Below are 12,903 nucleotides of genomic sequence, written 5' to 3' on the forward strand. Positions count from 1 at the left end.
AGCCACATGCTGAGCCACTGGCTCCCTGATGACACAGAAGAGTCATGACACCAAGCCTGGACTGTCCACCCTTGGGCTTTCTACTGAGTGAAGTTTAAGACTATGCAGTTGGTTTTCTGGTTACTTGCAGCTAAATACAATCCTAACTCTTATAGGAAATAAATCTGGCTTTTCCTTTTCTATCCAAACAAAGTGGTTGTCCATCTGGCTTAGTCTTATATAAGTAAATCTGGTAAACAAAGATTTAGTCAACTTCATCCTTACCCTATGTTATGCTACCATCTCACTTTTTTAAAAGGTCAATAAAAGAAGTCAAGGTATATCTCTTCTCCAAGAATAAATGAAAAATTTTAGCTTATAGTTGGTTTGTCTCCCTGTACCATATGGCAGAGCTGAGGCTGCCTTGGGAAGCAGAAGAGAGAGAAGTGGTTTCTCTCCTTATACACCAGTTAACCTCAGTCCTGGACAGCATCTAGAAATTCAGCAACAGAAGAAAAAAGAAAACCAGAAACTAATGTATCCCTCATTCTCATCCCGTACTAGGGAAACAACACAAACACCACGCCTTAATTAGAGAAGATCGTATAAAAACCATTCACTCAGCAGAATACCTTTTCTTTCCCTTGAGCATCATGCTGGAGATCTTATACTTCATGTTCCATTTAATTTGAGCAATACAGTAATCTCAAGGAAGGCTTATGAACAAAAGTAGGGTGTTTTCCATTCTTCCAATGTCCTTTCTAATAAAGTTGACTGTGGCAGCTTAATAAGGTATATCAATTGTTAAGGTTAAATGGCATTTTCCAAAGGGATGGAAGAAAATAGGTAACACTGATGAGAAGCTAAGCATTCTACAAATTTCATGCCAAAAAATTAAATAAAGAAAAGAATATATCTCTGTAGGTGAACGGCAACATGCTTTGGCAAATTTCTTGGATTCAAGTCTATAAAATCCAGACAAACCATTAGCTATTCTGGACCAACAGACTAGACCTTTTTAAAAAAGTTAAACCTTTTTCTAAAAAGCGGAGAATTCCCAAACCAAGCAATCACTCAATAAATAGCTCTATAGCTGACAATGACCTTAAGGTTCAGAATCTAACAGTACAATGGGATACAGTATTCTATAATACACTCTGGATGCAAGAGAAATTTCTTAATCTGAGTCTTTAAGGTTGCACTAAGAAACTGAAAAAGTGAATTCTGCAAATGAGGGGCAGAAGTCAAACAAGTGACAACACTAAGGAGATGAAGAATAATATTTACAGATATAAACTGACAATCAACTAATCTTAGCAAAGCAATACTCAAAGGATAAAAGCATGGGAAAAAAGCAATGAGTTTAAATAGACCTTTACATCAGAATAGTTTCCAACAATTTAGAATCTAATCTGTAGAACCAGAAATGCCTTAGTCATCTAGATTGACTTTATGTGAACAGGAATTTCCCCTCTCACTCTGAAATAAATGGAACTCCAGCTTAGGCTAGAGCATTTACAAATTACTTAAGCAATACATTTTAAAAACAGAACTACTATAATTCACAGCAAGTAACTGATCTCCATGTTAGTTACTCAAATGTACTAAGTTAAAGATACCAGAAAAAAAAAACTATCAATCTAAAGAATAAAGTTATTCCCTTCAAAAATTTCACTAAATTTTCAGTGACATGTTAGATAATCTCCTAGAATGGAGTAAGGATAAAATAAACAGCATCACCCTACCTAGCACATTTCCTGGAGGTACCTCCTCTAGATATTCCAGTTCCCTTCCCATCAGAAGATACAGTTTTTCCAGAGCACAGTATGCCACGTGGGGGACTTGGAGGAGGTCATCTGGTGGAGCTGAGAAGCCTAATGGTACCTGGGCAAAGAAAAATGATTGAAGACAAGTTAGGAGGCATTTGGAAGCATTAATTGGTATTTGTAAAGTTATTTTTATTCATCAGTAAGATATGTTATAGCAACATTTCATGTAAACCTGAAATATGAACATTTGAAATGGTGTGATAAAATATGCCTCACTTTATGAATAAAATTTGAAATACTCAAACTTCTCAAATACTAAAAAATTGTCTAGATTCCCATTTAATCATAAGCTTTATGGCTAAGTAACATAAATTATGTTGTGACCTGGTATTGTCACTTTAGCTGATCCCCACAGCCCCTGGTTATTTATGTGAACCACGTCATACACCAGTTCTGGTGACTACTGTGCTATTATTTGAACACTCATTATTACTATTATCCTTTCAAGTTGTTTTACTCTTATTTATAATGTTCTTCAAGTATTCAACAAGGGCTGGTGCTAGTGCCAAGTAACATATAAAAATAACTTTGGAAGGCTAGTTAGATGTGATAAAAATGCCAAAAAAAAGAGGCCTAACTGCTATTATATGCTATATTGTTCATATGGAAGAGCATGCTGTGATATATTAGGAACACTAATGAGAGAACAGAGTACATTTACAGCAAAAATATACAAGTACAAGTACATTAGATTTATTAGCTCCCCATACATCATATTTATTCTTATGGAAATATTGTCTCAAATGATTCAAATTTTGTATTGTGTGATGTTTTCAGAAATATATCCACCATATAAATGCAAGTATCCAGAAAGCATTTCAATTAACCAATCAACCTATCTTTGGTGCTCATAGGCCTGGGGTGCTGCCCTAATGCTATGAAGAGAAAAAATGGCTGAGGTACAACATAAACAAAGATGATTAACATCACAAGCATAGGGTGACCAACAAAAAGGTAGTATAGGCAAGTAAATTCATAAAGGTTCAGAGGAAGGAGAGGCCCCTGTGCTAGGGTAGACTCTAGAAACTTCATGAAAATGATGACCTTTCAGGCACATTTTACATCTAAATGTATGTGTTCTGATAAAATGACAACTCTCAAAGTAGCTCTAAAGATGGGCTGGAGGGATAGAAAAATTATAAGAACTGAATAGAAAGAAATGGAATTATCTACACAATATGACCATCCACTTAAAACAAGCTACAGATAAATTATAATTAGTGAGACAGCTTAGCAAGGTGGCAAAAATGCAAGATCAATATAAAAAAGTTAATTACACTTCTATAATTAGGAATAGAAAATGCATAAATAAATAGCAATAAATAGAAAATATGTATATTTAAAACAATTTTTAGAATAGCAACAAAATATAAGATAGTGGGTAATAAATCTAATAACAATGATCAAAACTCTTTATAAATAAAACTATAAAACTTCATGAAAGACATTTAAAATGACCTAAATGAATAAATAAACCTAATACATTCATGGATGGAAAGATGCTGTATTATAAAATGCTGATTCATGCCAAATAGGTGTATGGACATAAAGTAATTCCAATCGAAGCCTCAACAGGGCTTTTCATAGAAGCTGACAAGCTGACCATAAACTTGACATATAGGAGCAAATAGGAACAAACAAGACACTAACAAACAAAAACACGGTAAAGGGATTTGGTCTTTTTGATGTCAAAACATTGAAAAACGAAGACAGCATCGAACAGAGACAGTTAGAGACAAACAGAAAAAATAAAATTAGTCCAGAAACAGATCTATGTACATAGGTAATAATCTGATTTCTGAAAGAGTGGACAAAGCAAATTAGTGGATAAAGATAGACTATTCAATAATGTTGGAACAGCTGGACATTTATATGAGGAAAAAATGAACTTGGATCCCTTCTTCACAAACATTGAATCCAATATTTATAAGTGAAAGGTAAAATATTAAACTTTAGAAGGAAACATAAGAGAAAGTTTTGTGACTTCAATATAGACTTAGTATCAATTTTAAGATTAAAAAAGCAAAACCCATAAAATAATGATAATTTGACTATATTTAAATTAAGAACTTCTGCCTATTAAAGGGTACCAAATGGAAAGTAAAAACAAGTTTTACACTGGAGAAGAAATCTGCAAAATTCAAAACTGACAAGGAATTAGTATCCAGAATATACAAAGGACATCTGAAAAGCAGTATTTAAAACAATAAAGAAGCATAACAGAAAAACAGGGAAATGACTCCAAGAACTATTAATATCTTCACATGAGAACACAAGATTGATCAATAAATGCATTAAAAGAGTAATAAGAAAAATGTAAACTAAAACTCCAAAACACCATATCATACCCATCAGACTGGCACAAATCAAAAGCCTAACAAAACCAAATTTTGGTGAGCATGTGGAACAACTGGAACTGTTAAACACTCCTATTGGGAGTGTAAATCACAGCTACTTTGGAAAATAAATTGGAATTATCTTGTTAAGCAGAAGATTACCAAGGCAACTCCGCTATAGGTATATTCCCTAGAATTTCTTGTAAATGTGCATAAGGAGATATATACAAAAATAATCAAGGTAGCATTGCTTAGATTTGAAAAAAAAAAAACAACGAAAACAGCAAATATATAGTGACCAAAAAATTGTATAAATAAAACATACATTTAAGTAAAGGAATCCTATGCCACACTGAACAATAAACGAGCTACGGGAGGAGGCATTAACACAGATTAATCTCACAATGTTAAGTTAAAAAAAGGCAAGTTGTAGAATAACTACAGTAAAATTCCATTTATACAAAGTTTCAAAAGCATGCAAATGTGACAATATTCTTTAGAAATACATACACAGGTTGTAAAACTATAAAGAAAAACAAGAGATGTGGCAGACAGACTAAAGGTGCCCCTCCCATGATGCCTGCTTCCCGGTGTTCACACCTTTGTTTAGAAACCTCCTTCCCGAGTGTGAGTGGGACCTGTGACTTGCTTCTTCTAACAAACAGAATACGGCAAAGGTGATGAGATGTCACACTGTGATTCTATACCATCATACAGGACTCTGTCTTGCTAGGAGATTCCTTCCACTCTCCTATATGGCTTGATGAAGTAAGCCTCCAAGTTGGGAAGGCCCACATGACAAGAAACTGTAGGTGGCCTCTAGGAGGTGAGGGCAGCCAATGGCCAGAAAAAATCTGCGACTCTCAGTACTACAGGTGCAAATATATGAATTCTGACAACAACCTTTAGTGAGCCTGGAAGCAGGTTCTTCATCAGTCAGTCCTCCAGATGAGAATGCACCCTGGCCAACATTCTGATTGTGGCTTTGTGAAATGCTAAGGAGAAGATGCGGCTAAGCCATGTCTGGTTTTCTAACCCATAGAAACTGTGAGATGACAAAATGTGTAATGTTTCAAGCTGCTACATTTGTTGTAATCTGTAATATGCAGTAACAGAAAACTAACACAAAAGATGAACACAAATTCTAGGTAGAGGTTACTTTGAGGGTAGGTCTGAAATATTTCAGTTTTTTTTTTAAGCAGTTGGAATTAGGGTTTATGGTGCTCTGGTTACTGAAATAAGAAGCCATTTGAGCTGTCAAAGTATTGTATCATTCCTGCTTAAGATGTGAGACACATAAGCAACTGATTTCAACCTGTAGCAAAGACACATTATGCAGAGATAAATTGGATTGTTCATGGAATTTGTAATGCTAAATAAATCAATGTTTCACTAAATAACAATTTCTTGCTCATTTACCTTCACAAAAAAAGAAAAAAATTAACTGATACTTGCCCCTTACTGATAAACAGCAAACTATCAATTATGTCCAAGCCAAGATAATCATATATGAGTTTTTATACATATCACTTTCAGACTCCCATAAAACATAACCCTATACACACCAAGTGCTGTGATCTTTCTTGCTAAATTAGAACATGCCATAGCTCAACAAGGACTGCTTCACTGCCACGCAGCACTGCACTCTCCAAGGATTAAACTGCTAAAACTCATGGAATAAGCATTCAAGGCAAAGAAAAACTGATGGCAGAGACTTACTTCAACTGCTACCTCCTTCTCTCTCACTTGTAGCCAAGTACCACAGCTTCCCTGGTTTATCTACAGACAAGCTGCTTCCTGCACAGAGAGGAGCATGTGTTTTTGTGCTCATGATGCTCTACGGTGCCAGCTGACAATTTCCTAGCTTACTGCTTTGTGCTGATCCAGACTGGCTACTTGGACCTCTGGCACTGTCTTCATCCTATGACCTCTATTATTTAATTATGATATAATTACATTGTATATATCTTGCTTACTTCCAAAAATGTTCTGAGACATCGCTAGCCTGTGATCTCTGTTTTGCCCCTTGGCTCAGGCATTTTTAGATGCTGCCTGCTCATCTACTTACAGACCCTCCTGTCCAGACTCAGGGTCTGTGTGCCATGCAACTCCTGCCTATCCCCTGCTCACTGCCCACACCTTTGGCCTGAGCCAGCTAGTTTTTGGATCTTCCTATTTCTCAGAGATTGGCCATTGCCCTGGCTCCAGCATGACATCTGCTCTTATCAGTTCTTTTCTCTAACCACAAGGTGATTCTTGCCTAGAAGAGAAAAGCCTTATAATTAAATAAGGCCTGAAAATTTGGTCCACATATTGATTTGGTTTCCTAAATGCTACTAATTGAGACATATATGACAAATGTTATCAAAGCAACACAAAAGGAGATACACAGTCACTCAAGTGTGCCTTTCCAGAGACAAACTAAATCTACCAACAAGATAATCACCAGTCCCAACAAAATGTGAAAAGATATCAGACCCTTGAGAAACAATATATAAATATTTTACTTTCAATTCTTACCCTTCGTAAAAACTCAAGAGGACTGTATTTGGGCCCCAAGACAAAAATTTTCTTTCCTCTTCGAGCCACGCCACTGAACACCTGAGCAAATGCAATAAAAGACTCTTGGTTGTTTTCTTCCTGGAGCACAGGTTTGGGGGTCATACTTTCCACCTGCTGCTCGTCACCTGACAGAAACAAAAAGATAATTAGTGCCAAGAATGCCCTCTTAATTCAAGAACTGTCTGGAAACACAGAAGGAAGAGTGAATATGATATGTTTGGTCTAGTTTCAGAAAAAAAGAAAACAAAATACCATGAATGAAAAGAATATTAATAAAAACTATGATTAAAGCTTAAAAAGCTCAAGAACTAAAGGATGAGTGTCCCCAGTTAAGCAAAAACACAAACACTTTGCAACAGAGCCTACTTAGGAAAGCTATACCTCTTGGCTCCTCTCCTTTTGGACATGTTTCAAGGGCACTCCCATCTTGGGTGGGCTCCAAGGGTGCCTGTCCCTGTGCTGCTGCAAGCTTCTCTGCATGCCTTTGTCTTGCACGCTCACGTCTCTGAGCAATTTCTTCTTGAGTGAGAGGCCTACAGGATATCACAAATATGTTATCATCTGGCAGCATCAAGCATCTCTCAGTTTATCCAAGCAGGGAAACAGCAAGTACTGACGTGGCTGGGTAAGATGAAGATTGGTCCCAGCTCCATTCCAGGCAGTTTTCTCTGAGTCCTCTCCCTGTCTGTAGCAATAAGAGAGGGCCTATCAGCCTCTCTCTAATAATGCTGTGTCCCAACTATTCTGAGCTTATGAACTGACATGCAAGAGCCCAAGTCCCCATCTGGAGCAATGTACAATAGTATGGAACCTTTCTCAGATACCTATATTCCTTCTGGAAAAGGCAAAGAACAGGAAGAAGGAAGGGAAACAGTGACAGATACTAGGGTTTGGAACGACTCTGGCAGGGAAACAAGCATAAGGCCTCAATAACTGGGGTTCAAGAGGAAGGGTTCAAGGTCAGGATGAGTACTGGCAATTCATCAGGACTAGAAGGTCAAACTGAAATATCAGCCACTGTGTTAGACCTAAGAAGTACCATCACAGAAAAGGCAGTGTGTGGGTATGTATGTGTGGTTTTCCATGGGGGTGAGAATGAGAAGGGGTGGGGGAGGTAATTAAGCTCTTTTTCCTAAAGAACTACCCTCACGTCTGTCAGGACACAGAGAAGGTATTTAGAGTTTTAATACTAAAAAGGTGTTGACAAAAGGGGAACACTAAGTCGAATACAAATTCTGTTTGGGAGTTTGGGTTTGGAAGGTAGAAACCAGGCAGGTAGACTGTTTCCTAGGACTTGGCTCCCTTCCCATGTAGGGGTCCTTATGAACCTATCTGCATGCTCAACCCCAACACATGAACAAGACCAAACCCTGTCCTAAGGCTGATAGAATAACAGCATCTTTTGCCCTATACTCCGGGACTGAGCATCAAAGCACTCAGGCTAATCCTCTGGTCCTAACTTTATGCTCCAGCTCTGGAAGCTGGACAACTCTTCCTGGTCCCAACACTTTGTGCCTCTCTCCTGTGTTTTCCATCACCTTTAATATTATGATTCCTGCTTTATTTCCCAATCTCAGACTTCACACCTAACTGATAACCTTCATCCCCACCTTGCCATGCCATATTCCCCTCCTCTCTCCGTTAAGCACTGGAAGCCATGCAGGTAGCCATTCTGCCTACTTGCCTTCCAAATGGCCACAGACCCTTAGGGCTCCTGATGCAAAGCGGCCTAACTCCTTCTACCTTTCTATTTCATGTAAGCTAACCTGCAAGGTGACTGCTTAAATCATTGACTGTCCACTGCTATACTCTTCAGATATCTGTCTGCTGGACAAGACTTCTCTAGTCCTAGTGTCCAGGACTAGACACTACTTCTGCCTTCCTTAGCACCTGTCCCTCAAAATCAATGAGTTTAGTTCCAAGAGTAGGCCCTTCCACTCACACCCACTCTGCTGCAGGTCACTGGGCTGTGCAATAGAATACAAAAATATGAGAAACAATCCTTGAGTCTAGCTTGGTCAGGTGTCTCGTCAGGCAATCAAAATTGCTGGCACTAGGTGGCCACACTACCACTGCAAGAGACAAGCTCCTCATTATAGGAAGCTCTAAATGTCAGAACTTTCAAATATAGAATGAACTCTGCTTCCTCACAATCTCTAGCCATGGCTGCAGTTCTCTCCTCTGGAGCAACATCTAACAAACCTACTTCCCTCTCCTTTCCTTTGAATCACCAGCATTCATGCCTTCCCCACCTTCCTTCTCTTCCCCAGGCTGAGCACTCTAGCCGTTCCTTCAACCAATCCTTTGACAACTTTCCTTGTTTCTAGACTTTTGCTAAAAACTCACATGAATATCTGAAAAGTGTGAATTAAAATATAAATGCAGAACACATTTTTATTATTAGAGTAGGAAGGAAAAAATACCAGAGGTACCTGCTAGCATCTAAAGAGAAATGGTCTCTTCCAACAGGTTTATCATGATTATCCAGAGACTGTTAATCACTTTACATATATTATAGCACATAATTTATCACAACAATTAAATGAAGTAGATATCATATTCCTATTCTAGATATAAGAAAAGGGAGACTGAAAACTGAAGTAACTCGACCCAAAGTCACACAGATATTAAATGGAGGAGCCATAATTCAAATCCAGATCTGTATGGCTCTAAAGTCTATGCTCATTATCACCAGGTTATGTCTTTCCTTCAAGAGAAATTAAAGATGATAACATCATCATCTTAAGTAAATGTGATTTCGCTTTAGTTTTAGTGAAAAAAGAAGTGTATTTGTTCACCTTGCAGATTAAATCCTCATCTGCCTAAGTTCATGAAGTGATCTGGAATAATCAGCATGTACAGTCATTAAGTAAGCATCAACTGTATAGATGCCTGCTGTCTATCTATGTATCTATCCATCCACCCATTTAACAACTACTGTGTGCCACACATTGCTATGGGCACTGGGAATGATGGTAGAGGGGAACAAAGCAGATAGTAATCAGCAAGGATGTGTAAAAAGTACCCACTGTGTATCCAGTATTTGTTGAGAACAAAGAAATTTAATTACAAGAAAATGGGGCCCTACTAGTGAGGAAACAGCTGTGAGTGTTAAGTTATTTAGGCTATAGTTAAACTAACCATGGATGTTACTTCCTGAAGGGACAATAGTCACTAATACTGAGATGAAGGAGACCAGAGGTGAGAATGTTGACCGAAGATTCAAATGTCAGGTTGGAAGGTGAATTTGAAGAAGCAAAGAAAAGAGGCAAGAACACAAGAACAGAGGAGAAAGTCCTGTAACAGTCCCACACTTCATTTACAACCACAGCGGCACTGTTGAGCAGTGAGTAAAGGTCAGTGTCTTCATCAAGTTAGGGAAAAATTTTTTAGGGTTTGTGGGTGCCGAATCCTGTTTCCTGCCTTACTTTTCTCCCTGGCACATATCACTAATACATTGTACTCTATACTAAAGGAAATTAATACTCTGCTATTCCTGGCTTGTATATCTAATACAATGGAGATGAAAATGCTATCAAACCAAATTTCAATGATACATTTCCCCACATTTTACAAATAAAACTTAAATGAAAACAAGTCAGCTAGAAGATAGAAAAGAACAAACTAATGATGATGACCTTACTCAGGTATACCTGAAAACACTATATTATTATGTAACAATTGTTGAACCTGATATACTGGTTAAAAACCAATGACAAAAATAAAATCAGTAAAAAAACTTCATGGAATAGAATGGATTGCACTATCAGAAATATACTAAAGTCAGAAAAGCATATGATGAATTATTAAGAAAAACATTCACAGAAAATGTAATTAATAGTAGAGGCATAATAATACTATTATTCATCAGCAAGAAATGGAGGATGGGTAGAGCTAGGAATTTTAAATGCTATAAATACATGTATTTCAAATCTTAACAGCAAGTTTTCCAATTCTCTGATATTCCCTATGATTCTACCAGAATCTCTCAGATACTCCCAATGGCCAAAAAAATCCAATATCCTAAACTTGTTACTACAAGAAATTGTTACTACATGTAGCACTGAAATATTATCTGGGAGTAGCCTAGATACATAAGTAGACATTCATTCATTCCATTATTCACTCATTTACTTACTCAGCCACTCATTCACCCATTCACTGACCTGTTATTCCCCCATTCGGATATTCACTCATTCATTCTTCATCTACTCACCCATCTATTCCTTTACTTATCCTCAGGGCAAAAATTATTGAATACACTTAATGTCCAAATCACTAGGGAAGTACTAAAAAACAACACATAATCTTTCTCCTGAAGGACAAACAGAATTTTATCAGAGGAAAAGAAGCCTTCTCAGATGGAGGAACAGCACAAGTACAGATAGGACATTTGTTCAGACACTAGTATATTAGAGAAACAGAAGTAAAAATCTGGTCAAAACATGGTTTGGGGTCAGGTCACGGTGGGTCGGAAATGCCATAAGACAGGTCAAGTTTATTTCACGGGCTGATGATCTGACCTTCAGTCACTCACATATCATTTTCATGATTTCTGCTATATCTGCATATTATTTATTTAATACTTATTTAAATGCACAAACATTTTTAACTCAATAAAACTTCAAAATCTCATCGCTGTAAAAGCTTTATCACTTGACATACACAGGCAATACACACAAATACACATTAAAATAAATATGACAACTAATTAAATTAAAACTTATTTCCCTAAGTACCACTGAAATCATCGCCAACACTTTACACTTGAATCAAAACTGCTCAAGACAGTGAGAATCATTAAGGGTTTTTGAGCAAGAGACATATCTTCATAGCTGAGTCTTATAAAGATCACTCTAAAGAAAGAATGGCAAGTGGATCAGTGGAACTAAAGATGGGGCAGGAGAACCAGCTAGGAGGTTGCTGCAACAATATCCACAAGAGATGATCAGAATCTAAACTAGCGGGGGAAGCAGCAGAGACAGAAGGAGGGGAACACACATAAAAAACAGGAAATGTAGAAGAGACAGATTCCCCAAGACTCTGGAACTTGAGGAATATCCCTCTCCTACACCCATCACACCTGTGCACACATAATACACACAAGGAAGCAGAGATCCTCATACATTCATAATTACTGAGGTAGACAGAATTAGATGAGACAAGGCAGGCTTAGATTAGAACTCACTTGACATGTTCAATAAAAGTTAACTGTTGCTACTACTGCTAACATACTCTTCAAACTTACATCACTTCAATTCAATATCCCAGAGCTGATTTCAACAGCTTTCTCCTACAGAGGTATTGCAAAAGGATACACTACTGTATAAATTGCATGTTACCCTGGGGGTTGGCTTGATATGAATTCTGGGTTGAGGAGGAAAAGCATTATCCGTGCCCCCCCTACCCACAGCCCAACTGTATTCCACCAAACATACACCATATTCCTAGCCCAGCCCAACTTTCTCCTTTCCCTTACCTTGGCTTATTCTGAGGCAAGGCCTTAGCATCAACTGCAAACATTTTGGAAACAAACATGATAACTGGAGCAGTGTCCTCACTTCCACATTTCATAAAAGCTAAACAAATAGGAAGTAAAAATGTCACTATTTTTCCCATTATTAAAAAAACAGATTTTTCTGGAAAACAATTAAAATGTTTAGAACATGGCATCATCGATATACACCAGAACTCCATAACTTTTTCCAACTAAGATAAAAATTTTAATTAGAAAAGGGTAAGATTGCTAGGAAAGAATAGCAGAGCAAGAGCAAACAGACTTGGCAGAAATAAGAAAAGAAAAGCAAGCAAATTTGACAGGGTGAGGGATCTCATATGAAAGCTAAAGCTATGCAATGAGGTTAACCACCTACCATAAGCACTAATACATTTTTCACTGTATCAAGTATAGAAAATAGAATTGAGGAATGTTACCAAAGGCCAACAATCAACAAGGTAGTTTGTTATCACGATATATAAAAATCAATAGCTTTTCCAATCCCCCACAATAACAAGTTAGAAAATAAAATGGACAAAAATACTGTATTATGATATTAACAAATTCTTAGAAATAAATTAAGATTCAATACTATTAAAATGCCAATTATCCCTAAATACATAAATTTTAACACAATTTCATATTAACATATGAACATTTTCCTTAACCTATATTGGAGGTAAAAAACCATTGATTAATG

At 37.1% G+C, this 12,903-nt stretch overlaps 1 protein-coding gene across 1 annotated transcript in view; it reads right to left on the reverse strand.

Moving 5' to 3' along the window:
* The window catches only part of LOC100996215 (elongation factor-like GTPase 1), a 90,908-nt gene that overhangs the window by 42,898 nt on the left and 35,107 nt on the right, over positions 1-12,903 (reverse strand). The window contains exons 9-12 of the mRNA XM_055098550.2: positions 12,186-12,285; positions 7,088-7,239; positions 6,665-6,831; positions 1,725-1,863 (exon numbers count right to left, since the gene is read on the reverse strand). Coding sequence (XP_054954525.2) covers positions 1,725-1,863; positions 6,665-6,831; positions 7,088-7,239; positions 12,186-12,285 — 558 coding nt within the window. The remainder of the gene's footprint in view (positions 1-1,724; positions 1,864-6,664; positions 6,832-7,087; positions 7,240-12,185; positions 12,286-12,903) is intronic.

This window comes from Pan paniscus, chromosome 16 (genome assembly GCF_029289425.2).
Source record: "Pan paniscus chromosome 16, NHGRI_mPanPan1-v2.0_pri, whole genome shotgun sequence".
Lineage (NCBI taxonomy): Eukaryota > Metazoa > Chordata > Mammalia > Primates > Hominidae > Pan > Pan paniscus.